This window comes from Typopeltis vanoorti, chromosome 8, assembly GCF_054136105.1.
Source record: "Typopeltis vanoorti isolate ZY-2024b chromosome 8, IOZ_Tvanoo_1.0, whole genome shotgun sequence".
Classification (NCBI taxonomy): Eukaryota; Metazoa; Arthropoda; class Arachnida; order Uropygi; family Thelyphonidae; genus Typopeltis; species Typopeltis vanoorti.
In genome coordinates this window covers 5,910,889-5,932,177 of record NC_143556.1, presented here as the reverse complement: position 1 = coordinate 5,932,177, position 21,289 = coordinate 5,910,889, and the positions used below count along the sequence as shown (strand labels likewise).

At 39.3% G+C, this 21,289-nt stretch overlaps 1 protein-coding gene across 1 annotated transcript in view; it reads left to right on the top strand.

Annotated features, from left to right (window-relative positions):
- The window catches only part of LOC150103698 (cytochrome P450 3A6-like), a 77,862-nt gene that overhangs the window by 28,199 nt on the left and 28,374 nt on the right, over positions 1 to 21,289 (top strand). Inside the window, exon 3 of the mRNA XM_090396660.1 lies at positions 20,872 to 20,924. Within this exon, the coding sequence (XP_090252786.1) occupies positions 20,872 to 20,924 (53 nt within the window). The remainder of the gene's footprint in view (positions 1 to 20,871; positions 20,925 to 21,289) is intronic.

Below are 21,289 nucleotides of genomic sequence, written 5' to 3'. Positions count from 1 at the left end.
TGTGGGGATACTCACTGGCCCTCAGCTGTCAGACTGTGTTGCTGAGTGGATCCCATTGGTGGGACGTGTATGTGTGTTAAGGCCTCAGATGAAAAACCATGATTTGGCTGTGGTGCAAGCCTATGCACCTAATCTGGAGTCAGAATACTCTGCCTTCCTAGAGGAAGTGGATGCTGCTTTTGACAGGGTGACAGACATGGAATCGGTCCTGCTAATGGGTGACTTCAATGTACATGTTGGAAGAGATGACCAGACATGGAAGGGTGTGGTTGGGAGGAACGGTGCCCCTGACCTTGACTCGAATGGGTTCAAATTATTGGACTTCTGCTATACTAACAGCTTGTCCATAGTGAATACCTTTTTCCAGCACCGAGAAGTCCATAAGTATACCTGGTACAGGGATACACTAGAACAAAGGTCTCAGATTGACTTCTTTATAGTCTCAGCAGACCTATTTTCCTCAGTGTTGGACGTTCGTGTGAGAAGAGGGGCAGAATTGTCAACTAACCACCACCTTGTTGTGTGCACTCTACGGCTTCAGAAACCAGATGCTACCATCAACGCTGGTAGGCCTAAGCAGCTATACCATGTGAAATGGGAGACATTGGAAAATGAGGCTGTGAGGAAGAATTTTGCAGATGACATTTCCTCCAGGTTCAAAGAGATTCCCAAGCATACTGCAGATGTTGAGGAGGAATGGCAGCTGTTCAGAACAGCTGTCACTGCCTCTGCACTCTCATGGTGTGGCAGAAAGCGGCTCGGGGTGGCAACGAGCAGTGAGAAAAGGACACCTTGGTGGAACCAAGAAGTCCGAAAAACTGTCCAGGCAAAAAAGGAGTCCTACCTAACATGGCTTAGAGTCAGGTCATCTGAGATGCGTTTGCGGTATGCTGAGTCACGAAAAGCTGCTGTTAAGGCAGTAAAGACAGCAAAGCAGAAGGCTTGGGAATCCTTTGGAGAAAGATTAGATCATCCTATGCAAATGCAAACAAAGTATTCTGGCAGACCATCCGCCGCCTTCGAGGGAGGAAATCGTGCACAGCAAGGGCAATTAAGGCCTCTGTTCGTGCACTTTTAACAACCGAGAAGGATATTCTCCACAGATGGAGGGAATACTTTGAGAGCCTTCTTAACCCGGGTGGCCCAGCAGTTGTGGACATCCAAGAGGTGCAGATCAGGGCAATGACTAGTCTCACAACAGAAGAGGTCCATTTAGCAATAAAATAGCTAAAATCGGGCAAGGCTGCTGGCGATGATGAAATTCGGCCCGAAATGCTAAAAGCCTTACATCGAGACGATGTTCTCTAGTTGACTCGAGTGTGTCAGGCTGCTTGGATATCTGGGCGAGCACAAAGCAATGGCAGACAGGCATAATAATACCAGTCTTTAAGAAAGGAGACCAGAAGGATTGCAGTAACTATCGTGGCATCTCTCTGCTCAGCCTGCCTGGGAAAATGTATGCTAAGTGCTTGGAAAGACGGTGCAGGAGCATAGTTGAGTCAAAGTTCCAGGAAGAACAATGTGGCTTTCGTCCTGGTAGAAGCAAAACTGACCAAATCTTCACTTTAAGGCAAGTCTTTTAGAAATCTTGGGAATATGCCAAGAATGTCTAGACATGTTTTGTGGACTTGGAGAAGGCATATGACCGGGTTCCTCGGGATAAGCATTGGCAAGTAGTATAGGAGTATGGAGTGGATGGTCAACTATTAGCTGCCATCAAGTCCCTGTATGAATGCTCAGAGTTTTGTGTCAGAGTAAACAGCACAAAGTCTGAACCTTTCACAGTCTCCGTTGGCCTCCGCCAAGGGTGTGTTCTGTCACCCCTCCTTTTCATAATATTTATGGACTGGATTGATAGGCACAGCCGAGGCAGTGAGTGTGTCAGAATTGAAAAATGTAGCATTGGACGTCTGCTTTTTGCAGATATGACCTAGTTCTGCTTAGCTCTTCCACAGATGACCTCCAACGGACCCTGGATAGGTTTGCAGCTGTTTGTGCAGACGCCGGAATGAAGATCAGTGTGGCCAAAACTGAAACATTTGTGGTCTCAAGACAACCATCCCAGTGCACTCTACACGTAAATGGAGTCCCAATGAGGCAGGTGGAGAAGTTTAAATACCTTGGGTCCATATTCACGAATGATGGAAAATGGGACGTAGAGCTAGGTACTCGAATTGGCTTAGCAAGCTCAATATTGCGGGTGCTTGGCCGTTCGGTAGTATTGAAGCGGAAGTTAAGCCAGAAGGCAAAGCTGGCTGTCTTTAATACAGTCTATGTGCCCATCCTCACCTGTGGTCACGAGAGTTGGGTAATGACCGAAAGAATACTGACACGAATCCAAGCGGCTGTAATGAGGTTCCTTCAAGGGGTTGCGTAGCTGACAAAACTCGACAGAGTCAGAAGCTCTGCAATTCGGGAAACCCTCAATACTCAACCGCTGCTTCTTCGTGTTGAGAGATCATAGTTACGTTGGTACGGGCACTTGGTCAGAATGCCACAAGAGAGGCTCCCTCAGCAGGCCCTCTTTGCCAAGCCAGAGGATGGAAGGCCACATGGAAGGCCAAGGACTCGCTGGATAGATTATATCCAAAACCTTGGGTGGACACGTTTGGGAATCCCACCAGAACACCTGAGCTTGGTGGCAGAGGATCGCGACCATTGGAAGTTCCTCTTGCAGGTGGTTGCCCCCACAACCCAATTAGGAAGAGTGGGCCTTGAAGATGTATATATGGATGTATTAACGCTGTTTAAATAATTAAAAATATCCGCTAAATTTTAAAATGTTTCAGTATCATTTTGAAGACATTTTACAAAAGCATCTTTACCTTCATTTTGAAAAAAGGTCAATAATTCATTCTTGAGTTCTGAAATTCGGAATAGCACTTTACCCTGGATTAAACCATCTTATTCCAGTGTTCAAAAGCAAAGATTCGTACTTGACTTCCATAGATATGCAAAGTTTTTTAAAAAAAGCGTGCTTTTAAAGGTCTTGACTTGATGTAATTTACCATATTTACAACTTGGTGTAGTACAGGTTTTAATACTGCCGGTAATATTTTTGAAACTAGGGATTCTCTGTACAAAAACAGTGCGTAGATATCAGTAGGGCACTCATGATTTAATCTTGGGGGTGGCGAGTTAAGTAGACGATTTGAGAATGCACACTACGCATCGCATACGACCTATGACTGAGCATCTGCAATGATCGCTAATTCATAAGTACGATAGAAATAGAAGACGCGCCAACACCACGTAAATAATAAAATGAATTTTAATTAGGAAAAGATTTTTAGAAAATTTTCTAGTGTTTTTTTTCCCTTTTTCTTTGGGGGAGGGAGCACAGCCCCTTCGTCCCTTCTGGATGCGCCACTGGTAGATATAATATTTGGGTTTATTTTCTTTGCAAGATAACCTTTAATAGAACCTACTATTGACCTATAACGATACTCTATTAGTTTAGAAGTCAAAGCGCATAGCAGTCTTCAGTTGCCAATTACACTCAGAACTGTGTCATGTGACATTTTCACCGGCGGAACACTTGTAACAAGTTCGCGGAACGCCAGTCACGAACCACTGGTGTAGACCATTGCACTGCATCCGTGTCTCGGTTCATTAATTCCTGATATACGAGGGATTTTTCTTATTTTCATTTATTTTGACGTTAATTGATTTTCTTTTGCTGGAAATAATTTTCCAGCAATGATGCGGAGTTTAGTCTGCTACGTGATTGGTCGATTTAAGGTAGTAGGGTACGTAAAGTCCAAGGTCAGCCTGTATTACGCTGAATACCTTGGACTTCACAAGATTCATTTCCACGATGCTTTGGAGACGCGATACACAAAACAGTAACCGAATCTTTAATGACTTCACATAAAATTTTGAACATATGAAATAGCGGCCTGCCATAACTGTCTATATTACCACAATAACATAAACAATGCGACTGTGATGGACTATCGTATACCTACATAAATTCAAAGACCTAAAGAGTTATCGAATACTAAAACAAGAACACTGCAGAGCATCTGCACAACCGAAAAGCTTAGTTATCTAAAAGATTGGGGGGGGGGGGGAACACGCACCCATACACCAACACACAACAATAAACTTTAATCGCACTCTCCTCACAAAAGCTTAATCTAACTTCAAATACGTAGGATTATAATACATAATCCTGTTACCACAATTGACGTTTCTCCACATTACCTTAGCAGCCTACTGAATGTTACACAATTTTAAGAAAAAAGATAAAAAAGTAAACATTAAGCAACGGAAGCCTACCCCTGATGATAAAATTAAACTAAACAGTGAATGTGATGGCACGTGTACTGATTGGCACTGTCATGCTCTGTAACGTAATGAGTGTCGTAGCTCAGGTCTGTAGATGTCAGATTTATGATGAATGAAGACCGCACCTCGTGCAGGATCAAGCCTCGATTTTTATTGCAATTGAGCAGAGATGCACAACATTTCGGAAGCCTTCTTGAATTTTCTGATAAAATAGTTATGTTCAATGCGAGACACTTCTGTTTGTTGCCAAAATCTCTTGCTTGTCATCATGGGTTGCGTGAAAAGCTAATCCGCACTTGTGTTCAGTTTTCTTTTCGCCATCTTTGAAATGCTTTCTCGTGAGGATCCCTTCGGAAAGTTCTGTTTGGTCAACATAGAAAATGCTGCACGAACAGTGAATCTTTTCCCGATTTCTTGATAACGAGGAGATTTCCGGTGCTGTAGGAATTAGAAAACACTGTAAAGTGGAATAAAAGCCACCGGTGTATCACTCCTACTGCAAAGAAAAAAAGATTTTTTCCTGTGACACTGCAGATGTAAGGAAGGAACTTTTGTTTGTTAGGTCGATGTCGTCGGTGGATGTTTTTAAAATTTATTTTTGCAGCCATTAAAGGGAAGAATGTTGGTGAGGAGATGAAGTTCTTTGTTGCTTTTTTTTATATTGCTTGTGATGCGTGGTGATACGACTCGTGCATAGGCACTGAGGAACTGCGGCACCCCAATTTTTCTCGATATATAAATATATTTATTAATTTATTTATATTTCCCTACTTTGCAATGAACAACATGGGTTTACAAGGGAAGGTCATGTTTTAGCAACTTGTTCCCATTCTATAACAATGCTACCATTGAACTAGACAAGGGGAATGGATACAGCATGACACTTTTGGATTTTGCTAAGGCTTTTGACAGACAGAATACAGCATGGTAGACTGTTCATAAATTGGAGAATATGGGTTTGGGTTATACAGTATTAGCGTGGATAAGAGGAAGGATGACTGACAGATATCAAAACGTAGTATACAGGGGATCCGAGTCTGCAAGGTTTAAGTTAGTAAGATCTAGATCTAGTTAGTAAGATACGGGAGGAGCATGGGGAAACTACGAGGTTTTCCAGCGCCACCATCTCTTTACATGGCGTATGGAGTGCAGATAATTATAAGAACTTAAAACAGCTTGGGGGCTTACGCAGAAGGATATAAAAGTTCTTTCTTTGAGGGACCTACAGGACACACTGACGGCGTTGCCACCAGACAATTGATAACTAGAACAGGCATAGCGAAAAACACTTGTAAAGGTTTAGGCCTATACCAAGTTTGGACGTGATGTAAGGGTAGTACTGCCCCCATAACCACTAAAAATATTAATAATAATTAAAAAAAAACAAGTGGTGTACCATAAGGATCAGTGTTTGGTCCACTGTTATTCAATCTGTACATTAAGATATTGGGAAAGAGTTGACAACCGATATACAGCTATTTGCTGATGATGCAAAGATAGGCAGGGTAATCAGGAATGCTGCTGATATGCAGTCTTTGTAGAATGATTTGAATAGGCTGGAATTGTGGGCATGGGAAAATGGAGGTCAGTTCAATGTCAGCAAATGTATCATTCACTTTGACGTGATTAGATATCTAATGTCGTATTATATTGGTGGGATTAGGCTAGGGATCTCGGAGTGTTAGGTAGATAGGAAGTTGAAGTTTAGGGACCATGTGACAAAGATTGCAAATACAGCTCAAAAGATAGTTGCAATGTTGAAACGAACGTTCACATGTAAAGATAAGGATGCTATTTTGCCTCTTTACAAGGCCTTGATAAGAGCTCACTTGGATTATTTTGCGCAGGTCTGGTTTCTGTAAAGAGGCAAAATAGCATCCTTATCTTTACATGTGAACGTTCGTTTCAACATTGCAACCATCTTTTCAGCTGTATTTGCAATTACAGCTCAAAATTGGAGAGAGTTGAATGTTAAAAATTATATCAGGATTGTGGAATACTGATTATGAAGACAGATTGAGAATTTGTAGACTGCAGACACCAGCAAACAGGAGAAAGAGAGGGTAATATGATTGAGACTTACAAATTTCTGAAAGGATCATACAGGATTTCAGTTGATGGAATTTTTCAATTTATGGAGGGTGAGGAAAGTTGGAAAACAATATTTTTCATGAAAAAAAAACAATATATATTATTTTTAATTTTGAATTACACCAAACTGTATAATTGTATATAATAAATAATATTATTTCATGTTTAATTATTTTTTTTTAAATTTTTACCATAATTTTGATATTTTATCCAAACACGTATTCACTGTACTTAGAGTGTGTATGTATATTTCGAAAGTTGCAGCGCCACCACGATTTCATACCACGAGCCGCCACTGATTATTAATAGCGAATATTTCTGTTAGAACTAACATAAAGATAATTGCAATGCTGTAAACCGCAAACACGAACACTCGTGATGTATAAGCATCACAAGCGGATGGTAACAGGAGGTGTTCGTTGCATTGCTCTTTGAGAGAGTCAAGAATATAATGGTGGTTGTGTGGTACATTTTCTTAGCTTTCCTTTTCATCGATTTAAAAAAGAGCTTAAGAAAAAGTGTTTGTGATCAGTGATGGTACTTAAGATAATAGTAATAGCCGCTGGCACCACCTGGAAGTTTCGTTGACTATAATTTTAGATAACAAAGTCTTATATCTAAATTCATACGAGTATGTCCTCTAGTCAGGTTAGAAGGACAAAAAGATTCCTAGTTTCGACCATGAATACCTACGTACTCTCATAAAAGAACAGCTTTCTCTCCTTCAACTGAGACATGCTTAAGAAACTTATCTTGCATAAAGTAGTTGAAAAAACGTGCAAACTGCGATACGCCATAAAGAGCCTTAAGGTTATGCTTTAAAAATAATAAAATAAAATAACGCCTTCCAACAGACCTAAAGGACGACATGAGTTCAGACATTCCAGTTTAGTGACATCACAATTTAACAGGCAGTTCAGTTGTTAGTTTTAATTCGATTTTAATTCGATTATTGGAAAACGTGCTCGCTCCCAAACACGCAGATTATCTGTTTTATAATCTTTGGCATAAATATAAAGGAGGAAATATTTTTTCCTCACAATGCTCAACGTCTTTCAGAAAAACGTTTGTCTACAATTTTGTTAACTTTTTCATTAATTGAAGGGAATTCCTTCAATTAATGAAACGCAAAAAAATGAACCGAAAGATATCAATCGCACTGCTTCATTTATTCCAGAAATCAATTTGATGCATTAATAGCAAAAATGGGAGGAAATATTGTCACCTTTTCAACACGCATGACCAGAAATAAATGTTTTGAAGCTCCTTGTTCGGCATCCGATGCCCAAGCGAGTCCGTCCTCTGCATTTAAACCACTTCACGTGGCTAATCCCAAACCCGAAAATACCCACCCATACAGACAGACAGACGAGGAGTCGCCTGATCATCGCTAGGAACCAGGACCGATCCACCCCATCCTGAGTGGTAATGGTCGGCTGATCTGATTTCCCCCCCAACCTAAATACCCAACACCAACCTCTAACAGCAACACCAACTGCCAGTGACCCACGGTTTAAAGTGACGGCAGTTTGACCACCGCGCAAGTAACAAGTTACTCCATCAAGTTCACCGATGCGGTCCTGTTGCTGCTTTCGGACTTGAACTCCACGTTCTCCCCGAGGAGTTTAGTGCGAAACCACCTCTAGTGATGATTACCCCTTCCCATACACTCCCAAATAAATCTCACCAAAGAGGTGTTCACTGAATTGTGCTACAATCTTGTCGAATTGACAGTTGAGCAATCAGTGACTTGACCACACAATCACACGTGGCCACCAGTCAAATAACCGATGGGATAGGAAGAATCCTTTCTCACTACTACGCCTTAGTTTCAGCGAGTGATCAACTTTCTTTTCCAAACCCTCCTGAATTTTCGCCCATTGTCATCATGTTGCAGGCCTCACTCTATTTATAGTGCAGCTGCTGAGGACAACAATGGATGACGTAACAGTCCCTTTTCCACCAATGCAATGCGATAACCAATTTCCTTGAAGCACTATTGTGACGTTTACAATTTCCTTGGCAACAATATTCTGAAATTCAGCTGGAATTTGGTGTTTAAAATTTCATATGTCAGTTTTTAACATTGATCATTTGCTCTGTACATCACAAGTTTTGTGACAATCTACTAATACAATGAATCCACTAATTCATTTTATTATGCTATTAATGCATCAAATTGATTTCTGGAATAAATTAAGCAGTGAGATTGATATTAATATCTTTCGGTTCATTTTTGCGTCTCATTAAACCACCTCACAGGCCATTATGGATCACATACACATCCTCATATGCTTCGTATGCATCATATATTTCAATGTAATATCAATGGTATTACAATTTTAATATGCACTTCGCATCCATGATAAACTTGACGTCTATAGACGTCTTGGACGGTAGCGTGGTTAATTGTATCAATAATAACCTATTATTATTTTTTTTTTCGAAGCCATGAGGCATCGTGTTTATGTGTCAGATTTTAAGAACCGTAGAATCCTGTTTATATATTATTCCGGTAGTAGTAAAATATTTAAGGAGTGTATTTGCTGCTTATTTTAATGATCCTCTATTAATGGTTAATATGAATGGTAATATATTTAAAAAAATTAATATTTTTATTTTTTAAATAAATTACATTTATTGTAAAGTGAAACTCCACTCCACAGCTTTTCGTACTGTACTCCATAAAACTTTCTATCCTGCCAAATTTTACATGCTGTCTCTGTATTTTATGCTTATAATAATGCAGTGATTGGCCTTTAGATCGCGGTGTTGGGCAGCTTTCAGCAGCTGCGTTATCAAAAGAAGTATGCTCCCAAGTGCAATGTGCACTCTTCAGTACTCACTTTTCGTTGTTTTTCCCTTAAAAACGCACCATAACCCTTTACTGATAGCAATGTTAGAAATTCACAGATCTCCTCGTGCATCTCTATAACCCAAAACATAAGGATGGAATGAGAAATTAATTATCTCAAAAATTAACACACCCACCATACGAATGGACTATAAATTTACAAAACCTTTCTTCTATGGGGGTAAAAAAATATGATGTCAAAGAAATAAATATTGTACGCTGCATTCGTAGATTGCACCCGAATATCCTAATACGCATAACTCACTTGCAAAGTAGTTGTCTCAAATTAAAGTACGCTGATTCAGTTTGACCTGCAGAAGAACCAGGAGTCGAAATACGCATCATTCCAGTGGCTATCCTAACCAGATCGTGGAGGGGGATTTTGAGGGGGAATAAAAAGGATTAAAGTGAACCGGATGGTGTGTGATTGTAAAATGATTCAGATTCAATGACGTAAGAAGCTATTCGATGATATTTATTTTGCTCACCACGTCTTGCATCAACCTAACAGTGCTGATGCAAGATGGAGCACCTCCTTCCATAGAATGACAAGTTCAAGTGCATCAGTATGACGACCGAATAATTAGTTAGTATTTTCTATGAAATGAGCACCTTCTTCATCAGATCTTAATCCCTGTGACTTCTGGCTTTGGGATTATCCCAAAATCATGGTGCATAGATCGGGACAGAATTCTTCACCTTGCAAAGTTGAAAGACAAAATCGCACATCATGTGCGAAACCTTGACAGATCATTTGCGTTCCTCTACAGACAATGCTGTACGGCGGTGTCAGCTATTGGTCCTGCACAAAGGTCAACACATTCAACCTCACCTCCATTGATCATCCGGATCTCCTTCACAGCTCTTCGCTGCATGTCAACTCATTGCGATGTTTTTTGTTTTTTTTTTACGTCGGACTATTTTATGAAATGAGCGTAATAAACGACATCTAATGCCTTCGTTTGTCATTGAGAAGCTACTCCCTCCTTCCTCTGAGTACGGAAATAATCATTCAGTGATCAAAAAGGTGTCCACGCAGTTCTCCTTCAAATCGAGGATTGCTGTCTGACAGCTGAACCCTGCCAGACGACACAGTCAGACGATTTCTGTGTTGACGTCGCTCAACATATGAACTATCCCATCTGTTCAAGAATCTGAAAAATGTGGAAAATTTTCCTCATCGAACTAACTTGAGAGAGATTCTAATTAATCCTTTTTCGCACATCCTTCCTTCTTTCGCTTGCTCTGATAAACTCCTGCATTCATTCAATTTGCGCACTTCCATATGAATACTAATGACGTCACCTTCGGATTTTAATTCCTCAGAACTTTCCTGGACTAATCCATTTCGTTCAGTATTGATATCACAACACGTAGAGGAGATCATGTGAGAACCGTGAAGCGTTTTGCAGATACTGCGACGCCTCTCCCGGGTGTAGTTTTAAAATGATCGGTGCATCGGTTCTGTCACTAAAAGGAACCCGATAAGTAGAACCGAATATTTCATTATAATAACAAGATTCTTAACTCTGACAATGTTAAGAACATCATATTTCTCCTGAATGCAGACCATTCTACAGTACGGCATACTAAGCTGGGGGGGGGAGGGACATATCACACCACACTGACACCACTGACCTCTTTAAAAAATAAATTAATAAACTGTTCCAAACAAAAGTAAATATACAAAGCCATTACACTGAACGCTACCCTTCCACTTAGACAACTATATATTTACAGGATGCTACTTTTCCTGAACACTGATAACCGCTACGTAAGTATTAGAAAATATCCTTACTTCTGCAGAAGAGTGGCTTAAAATATTTAATTCCGAAAGCACAAAATGGAGTAATACACAAACATATATTTGGCTCCAAAATATTCAATGGCTTACGCTCTTAATACAAAAGTGAAACAACATGATCACACACCGAAATCTGATTAGTGAGTTTATTGAAAATTATTGAAAATTTCTTTAGAATAAGAGTATAAAGTGAGAATAAGTAGTGCAAAAATATTCAAGTAATCAGCGATCTCTGTTGTCCTTCTTCTGCTTGTGCATATCTGCACATACCGGCCATTTATTTTACGTATAGCAATGCAACTGTCAATTTCGATCCTCTTCTGTTCCCTGCGCATAGTTCGGTGAGATGAGGGTCGTGAAGAGCTTTCATTAAATGCTTCGGTCAACTGCTGCACACAGGAACTTCTGTTTGTCCGTACAAGCCATCTCAAACGATGAATGTTTCCTTCCTGATAGACTGTCTTAGGACCACTGTTTCGCCTCTTAGACAAGCAAATAACGTGGGTTATTTTTCCACTGCTTAAACACCCGGGAAGTTTCACCTTTTGAGAAACCAGTCAGCTCTGCTGATTTCAAAATCCAGCCTGACGGAAATTCACATTAAGCCATTGATCGAACTTTGAAAGATCCTTTATTTTTCCCATTGTGATCAACACCGTTGACGATTACTGACTAGCAGCATTCTCAAATAGTTGACTAAAACACGTCGCGATGCACGTGACCAAGTATTTTGCATATGCTGTGTAAGTGACGTTTACTTATATATGCATAAAGATTTCTAATTTAGTTGCCAGTATGTTTATATTTATCTTTTATTCCCTATTTATATTGTTCATGATTGTCAATATTTTTGTGCACTTCGCTGTTATGCTCTGCACATTCCTTTATGCATTATTTTGGAAAGTTTAGAATGGAAAGGGATGCAACCAATTTATGTTATTTTTCCATTTATTTGTACTCGTATTGGTAATTTGGACGAAGAAATCGGTTTGTTATTGTTTATTTATTTATTTTTTTTTTACTTTTAAAGCGGTCCTAACTTTCCAAAAGATCGGAGAGGAATTTGTTTATGTGACCAAGCCAGATGAGTTGTTTCCTTCGAATCTTCTTTTTATGATGACGTCACTTGGACCGGTGAATGAACTGATTCTTTGTCTTACTTCGACATTTCTGCTATGATTAGTGTATGGTATCTCTAGATGTCGTCTCTAGCAACTCATTTGAAATACCAGCTTCGCTGCTATATGGGAATTAAGTAGCTCGACATTAAGACTTAACTGCTTATAACTGCAAGCTAGTTATTTGCTTGGGAATCTTAGCGCAGTTTTGAGAAAGACATCTTCCCCATGAATTATTTGACGGGTTGCCACGTCTGACTGAAAGGGACGTCAGTGGGCTTTGACGGTTAGCATGGCCCCCTCGTTCAATCGATGTGTACAACATTGAGACACGAGTGGACACCTCTTTGAACATTTTTGGCGTGTATCAGAGGGGTCAATCACCATCGAGAGGCTGTTTCGCAATCGATGTAGAGAGTAAGTCGAAACGCAGCAACGTTGCGGTGTTGGTTAATTTCCTGGAGTACTTTGTTACTTGCGGGGTCTTTCGTTACTTTAACCAGTGAATGTAGGAGGGAAAATCGTCCAATTCCATTCATCTGGAAGAAAATCAGTTACATCAATTTTGATTTTCTTCCAGTTTACGATAAAATCAAAATTAATTTTATTTGATTTGCATTTTTCATAATGGAACGCTGTCAGTCTGTACGTCTGTTTGAAAAAGAGATTATCAATAAATGTCATAGATAATCAAAGGTAGCATAGCATACATATTTTGCTAAGGAGCCCTCTGTGTTTTCAGTGTGCTGGCTTTTGCCGCTGATGTAATGACCAAAGCTATTATGACGTCGATAATCGATTTTGAGGAGAACATCGGGCTCAGCTCGCAGTACTCATTTTTCTAATTCAGCGTGCTCTCAGAGGACTTCACTTTTCACTCGTCCGAAAGGCCTTCCCGATGGAATGGACTACGGTGATAACCGGGCAAAAACTGAAGTCGTTCCGCTCCTTGAAGATGTACCTTCTTCAGATAACCTTCCCTCTCTGGTTTCATCTCCATGGGAACGAAAACAGATCTTAACTTTCATAGTTATTACAATGGTATTAAACAGAATTTGATGGTTTCGTTCATTAAGGAACTCAGCATTTGCACCATTTGTTTTAAATTTGGTCGCGCCTAGAGCTTCCTTTCTAACCAGAAAGAATCATGCTGAAACATAGAACTAGGAAAAGATGCTTCTCTGTATTTCCAGCATTGTTGGAGGATTACTGATGTCCACATTTCAACATATCCAATTCTTCTGCTAGTTGGTCCTAGATGAGGAATTAGATAAGTACCAGATCGACATAATAGGGTTGACTGAAACAAAAAAGACCAAAAACTGGTGAGATTTTCTGAGCAATAAATACAAAATGTTATAATCAGGCAATAACAATCAGGGAAAACAAGGAATAGCCGCAGTATAAATACGAGGCTAATCTTCTTGAATCTTCTGACAGTCTCAAGTAGAGTGATGTGGTCAAATATCAGAATGGGGAACTGGTAAATGAGACTTATTTGTGCCTATGGTCCCACAGAAGGTTCTACTAAGGTAGAAGTGGAGGAATGTTTTGATGCTTTAGAGAAAGCAACTGACATAATGAAAAAGGAAAAGTTGGTCCTTGTTGGGGATCTGAACAGCAGAGTAGGAAATGATTGCGAGACATACAAAAATATTTTGGGAAAATTTGGAGAAAAGCTCCAAGCTAATAACAGTGATAAGCGCCTGCTCGATTTCTGTTCTGGCCATGGATTTGTTATTACTACCACCATGTTTAAGCATAAAAATGTACACAAATACACATAGAAAGAAGAGGCAAGGAATCAGAAAAGTCTCATTGACTATGTTACAGATGATAGCGATGTTTCCCACCCCCTGGTTCTAGACATAAGAGCATATCGAGGATTGGAAATAGGAAGTGATCACCAGTTAGTCTTGAGCAGGATAAAATTGAATTTCATATTAAATAAAGAAGAACATGTAAGAACGGTTTAAAACGAATCGAAGTTGAGCAGATTTCAGATGTGAGCTGGACTCAAACACTCAAAAATCATTGAAGAAATGAGAGTTTGAAAACTAGAACCAAATCCTGGAGACATTGGCGATCATTGGCGAACCCTTAATATTGATTCAATCAGAGAGACATGTGGTGAGGTCGTCTGCAATGATAGAAAAATCAGAACTCCATGGTGGACACAGGAAGTTAAAGAGGCAAGGAAGGAAAATAAGAAAGCATATCAAAGGTTCCTGGCAAATAAGTCAGCTTGTGCCTGACTTATTTGCCAAATAAGTAAGAAATGTAAACAAATGTAAGAAAGCTAAACACTGTGTAAAACTAGCTAAACAAAAGTCATGGAAGACTTGGGCAAGAACATAGAAACGAAATATCAAGAAGCTGGCAAGATATTCTTAAAGCTATTGAAAAAGCTCAGAAATGAAGGAAAGAGCTCTGTAAAAGAAATTAGAGATGATAAAGGTGACATAAAAACGGGAGAAAAAGATATCCTTGAAGTATGCAGTAATTACTTCGACAAATTGCTAAATGAAACAAGTAGTTATGATAGCACAGATAAAAAAACACTAAACAGACATGCAGTCAGGAATACACATCCATTCTTGAAGCAGAAAAAGGCCATCAAAAGTCTGAAATGTGGAAAGGCAGCAGGAGTAGATGATATTCGACCAGAAATGCTGAAGTATGGTGGTTTAAAAGTCTTACAGTGGCTGCACTGCATAGTTCAGAAAGCCTGGACAGAGGGGAGAATTCCAGATGATTGGAATTGGTTTTTCATAGAACCCGTTTATAAATAGGGAAATAAAATGATAATTTTTACCGCTTTGGGACATTGATTGTGTGTTATCCCAGACAGAGAAAGCTTGAAGCCTACAAAATACCACACAAGATAGTTGTTCAGATGTTAGTTTGCAGAATCTTGTTTAGATGATAAGCGGTATTACTAAGATATCGCATACTTCATACTGGGGGGGGGGGGAGGGCATACACTACGAGCTTCTGTGGAAGATGAATGCAACCTGACGTAAATTTCAGGGGTTTCTTGTAGAGCCGGTTATATTGTTGATTTTGACGACAAAATGATGAGCTGAGCAGATAATGGGGTTGATGACGGTATCTTCGGAGTAAAGTGACAGTTATCTGCCTGTCCAATCTTTGAAGATATCAGCTTGTGCCCTTAGAGAATACAGAGACAAATGTAAGAAAGCTAAACACTGTGTAAAACTAGCTAAACAAAAGTCATGGAAGACTTGGGCAAGAACATAGAAATGAAATATCAAGAAGCTGGCAAGATATTCTTAAAGCTATTGAAAAAGCTCAGAAATGAAGGAAAGAGCTTTGCTTTCAGATGGTCGACATCGAGTTCAGGCGGGGCGTTGCTGAAAAGGGAAACCCCATGACGGTAAGGGATTCCTTCTCAGGGACTAGACACAGAGGGATGTTGATTGAAATCCAAGAACCATGAACTTTGAGCTTAGTTTGGTAGGGATTTGATGTTACCCCCGACCAGGGGTGGCTCGTGCATAGGCACTGCGGAACTGCAGCACCCCCAATTTTTTTTCTCGATATATAAATGTATTTATTAATTTATTTATATTTGCTTGTAATATTTAAGTTTATCATCAACAATCCTATACAATTTTCTTATTTTGTATAAAAAATAATAAAAATCCATCTTGTAGCTCTTAGGAGGGCAAAGGACGATAGCAGCACTGTGTTTACCACAGTGTCATATTGCTACACACGCAAGCATATTCACGTCATAGTGAGATGCGAGCTATTAGCGTAATGCGGTACTGTCCGTCTCGCAGTTCCACTGTTGTTTATATGCAGTTTGCGCCAGTAGTCGAGTGTTCGTAGTGCTTATCGTGTTTACTCCGTCTCTTTAAATATTTCGACATTACAATTAAAGCATAACATTTGTTATAGTTTTTATTTTAGAACATTACTGGGGTTATGATAATGGATTTTATTTTTAAGTAATTTTGAATCATACCAAACTGTATAATTTTATCGTTAATAAACAATATTGTTTCATGTTTAATTTTTTTTTAAATGTTTACCATAATTTTGATATTTTATCCAAACACGTATTCGCTGTACTTATAGTGTGTGTGTGTGTCTGTGTGTGTGGATATATATATATATATATATATATATATATGTATGTATTTCGAAAGTTGCAGCATCCCCACGATTTCAAAACACGAGCCGCCACCAGCTATTATTATTGTTACCATTCCCTTCTATAAGAGATGATGGTGGTGAGAGGAAGCATATTCTGTATTCATTTATTGCTGTATTCGCAGTGGTTCAGACATATATCACCCACACGCTCACTCGAGACGCAGGCATGTGACGGTACATCACTGAACTTGTAGCCAATTAGTACAGCACTTTATTGAGGTCTGGTGGTTGGGCAGTGAGCGTATTTCTCTTAGGGCTCGTTTTAGAGTATCATAGTTTGCAATATTTCTGTTTTAAAGTGGCAGTTCGTTTAACATATCTAAAAAATAAAAATTCCGAGTGGCTTTTCCGTAACGATCGCGATACTTGTATGTAATGAAGTTTTGTTGGACGATACTAGGTATATCCATGTTTTAGTGTGTGAAATGCTTTAGACTGATCAATAAAACCCACCAAAACAATTTTGCTTTAATCTAAGGCAGTGTTGATTGGATCTGTGAAATCCTCCCAGTGAGTTGGTGTTCCTTGACTCTTCTAGAAACCTCGCTGTGTTTTCGGAACGATGTCAAATTTTTCTCTGAATGTAGTAAGTTGCCAAGAGCGATTCCTCTCCATAATTTTGTTGATAAATCAGCATTTACTGAATTTAACATTTCAGCATAAAGTGTCTGCAGAATCAGGTAATGCCATTTGTTTCCGGTCAGTTTTTCTTATTTCTTGGTTAACCACTTCCTCGTTTATTTTTTTCGTACTGCTTTTCAGGTGCACAGCATTGCAAGGATTTTGTTCTACTGCGCAGCTTGAGGACCATGAAATGATGATCAGCAACTTTACATTTTATAATTCTGCTGTGTTTGGTGATGCCCGTATGTTTATATTAATGTCTATACAGGAGTCTGTGATATTTCCGACTGTACATATATTGCGCAGCGTTGGCGATTTATATTTGCAACGTTTATATTTATACCCCCGATTACTATTAGTGTTCAGTTGCGCACAGTTCTGGTCATGAGAACCAACTACGAAATTCAAGTAGAAATTCTAACGTGATTAAGTTCGGTTGTCTATAAAATAGCATTTAACAGCAGATGCTGTTGATGAACAGCATGTGTTGTTATTTCTGCAAATGTTTCCACCACTAGCCTTGTTAGTTGGCATTGTATACACAGCTGGAAGCTTGGATGGCAACTAGTTGCTTCGTCATTAGTAGCGGATATTTCGGTTACGACCAATATATTATATCAATAACGTCAATATCATTCTTCAGATAAGCTTGTGGCATATACCAATATTTTCGAACACATTTACGCGTAGAGTAGAGAGCCCTTCACTTTGTCGTTGCATTGCTTCCGTTCGGTGAGCGAGTTAAGAATATGACAGCGACAGTTTTGCTCTTCTGCCAGTAATTCTGCTTGACAGTCCACGTTCATTTTGGTTAGATGCAGTTCTCCTCTCTTTTAATGTGGTTAAAGTACTTCGCTTACATATTATGTAAGGCAGTGGTTCTCAAACTTTTTACCTCTGAGTCCCGCCTGAGAACTGTCAGCCTCCCCCGCCGGTTTTATTTATCAAAATAGAAGTCATACTAAGTTTGACATTTTGTTCAGTTTATTTTGTTTTCTACATACTATTTAACAGTTTTTAAGAGGTAAACAAATCAGCGCAATTGCAATGAAAACAAGCGCCAATGAGATGTCATTAAGTCGCTGCTTTCAGCTGCGCGTGTATCGTGCTGCCTGGAAGAGGATGCGGCCGCTGCCGAACTATCAAAACTGCCTCTGGCACACGCGTTTTATAAGTGCGAGTGAAGAAAATAATTATTAGTTTTTTTGAAATTCATGATAATTAAAACCTGAATCATCAAAAGTCTTTCTTTCTGTATTTTTATTTGTTATTTTTAAAACTGATTTAGAGAAGTTTTAATTTTTATCTGTAGGAAAATATGCCGCGCCCCCTTTCAAGCTATTCTCCCCACTCCGGGGTCCCCCCCCCCACAGTTTGAGAACCACTGATGTAAGGGAATATTTGTATTTACTTTCAGTTCTGTGACTTTCTCATGAATAATTTTGCCTCTCTAACCCATAAAAATTGATTTTATGGGTTATTTTATTTTATTTTGTTTATTTATTTTATTATTTTTTTTTTTGTAGTTTGCGCTTTTGCCTCGTAAATTTTGGTATTATGGTGTTAGCTACTCTGACAAGATTGGAGTCTTAGGACATATTCAGGTCTCTGGAGACTGGCCTTTTCAGTCTGCTAACTCTTATGAGACTGTCTTCTGTGGACTTGCTTGTTAGACGAACTATGACAGGAGAGGGTCGTGGCAAGCCGTTATGTTTTGCTCTTTTTGAGTAGGCAATTTACGGACTGAATGCCATTTAGCTGCAGCGATTCGCCAATAGTGCGGCCTAACATTAGAACTGGATCTGTTCACTTTTCTATTGGCGTAGTTTCAGGGAGGTCGCCTATGATAAGATATTCCAATTGCTGTTGTCGTATAATAGTTGGTACTGACATGCAGTTTTGAAGAGCTGGGTTCTTGGCGCATCTCAGAGGTCTTTTTAATTAGACCGTTATTACGTTCACACTATTTTAATATATCTTACAGTTTGTGAGGCTTCTTCCAGTGATAAATTATTAGATTTAATGAAGTCCTCGTATTCTTTAAACTTCCTACATATTGAAAGGGTTTTTGTAAAAAACGTAATTAGGCAGCGTCCGTGCGGTTAGCCTAGTGCCTTTTCCCTTCGCAACCATATGCCTGGGAAAGGAGTGTCCTGGGTTCGATTCTCGTCGCGGACGTGAGGAGCTTTCTCAGTCATAGCCAAGTTAGTCGATCTTGGGCGTGGGCAGCACGATTTTTCTCCTCAGTTTATTTGGGGTTTTTCCTCCCACAAGCAGACAAACAGACCCCGTGAACATACTCAGTTACAGCATATAAATATACCCAGAGACATAGGGCTAATCACCTTATCCTCGGAACGGGTTCGACTTAGAAAGGCTTAAGATAGCTCTGTAAGAGCCCTAATAAGTAGTAGGGAGAAGAAGCAATTAGGTAGCCTTTTATATGTTCTAATTTGTTTTCGAATTATCAATTTAATAAACTGGAAGTAGAAAAGTCACCGGTGTTTCTTTGTTCTTTAAGCTCTTTTTGTTTTGCCTCGGGTGAAATGGACCGCGTGTTAAATTATCCAGTGCTATAATAATTAATTAATTATTCAGCCCAATCAACTTTTATGAATCTTATAGCGATTGCGTCACGTACGTACGATACATGTGAATGTATTTCTGCATACATTTAAAGAGAAGTTACATGTAATGGCATTATACTCGTGTGTGTGTGTGTGTGTGTGTGTGTGTGTGTGTGTGTGTGTGTGTGTGTGTGTGTGTGTGTGTGTGTGTGTGTGCGCGCGTGCGTGCGTGCGTGCGTGCGTGCGTGCGCGTGTATACAGCTGGCTCTAGTCTTCCATAACAAACTCCGCCCCATCTGGAAATCATTATTAGTATCATTAAAGAAAAAAAGAAGAATATACCATGCAACTAATAGATCCATCTTCTTGTATGACTCTCAAACCTGGACAATAAGCACCAAAAAACTACAGATCTAATTAACTTCTTTGGAACTACATGTCTCAGAATGATCCTTGGATACACCTGTATGGACCGCGTCACTAACTCTGCTGTGCTAAATCTGGCTCAGCAAGAGCCACTTGTCAATATAGTCAAAAAACTACAACTCAGATGGCTTGGGCATCAACTCAGACATCCTGAAGTCTCTCCCTTTTTGGAATCCCTCATCTTGTACAAACAAGAAGATGGCAAATGCAATAGAGGAACAATTTTGGCAATACATAAGTGAAACCGTCAGTAGGCTGAACTGCAAAACTAAATCTGACATCTGCCAGTTAGCTCAAGATATTTACTATTTAATATTTTTAATTTTTTGCAATATTTCATTTTTAATATAAATCCCTTTTCACATTGTATCATATTGTGAATAAACTATGTACACACACACACACACACACACACACACACACACACACACACACACACACACACACACACACACACACACACACACACACACACACACACACACACACACACACACACACACACACACACACACACACACACACACACACATTAAAGGTATTTAATTCATTTCAATATAATTTAGATGTCTACAATGAAAATTTCTGCTCCACTCTTCTTAACCTGTGTAATTATATAATAAAGAATCTCTCCTTTTCCACTTTATGTGAGTAATCTGTGGTGATATTTCTGCCGCAGATTTCATTTCGCATCCACGAATCTTCATAAGCTCATCTGACGATGACAATCATTGGTCAGTTCCGACTTCATGGTTCCATTGATGGACTGGTAATACCACTATTGTAATCTTTAGTTTCTCACTCCAAGGCAATTACGATTTTTCTTGGGTTGGAAATCCTAAAAGTAAATAAATAATAATGCTAGTTATTAGAGTTTAGTTTTGAAATGCAATTAATCGATTTATTTGTTCGTAGGGAACTGCAAAGTGTCAAAGAGACTGGATCATCCAATATGGGAAGGTCGTGGGGTAAGTTATTGCCGATATTGTTTGTGTGTTTGTTTCTTGCCAAAATTATTGAAAGCCGAGTGACATGTGTTTATTCACATGGGCCTAGTTAAGTAACCTCCTCTCAAATGTCAATTGCTTATATGCAGCCGCGATCTTCGAACGACAGCTCCTTTATACAATTTGGGTTATTGTTTAGGACGCTCTTTTAAGTTAAGGCTCTGAAGTTTTTCGTCTTATGAGTGACCTTTAAATGAAGATAAGGGCGAGGCGTGTAATTTAAAATAACAGGAATTCGCTTACAGCCTTAAAAGGTTGCACTAACCACAACTTGTATAAGACAGGAGCTGTCACTCGATGAACAAGGGCATCATAGCAATTAAGGG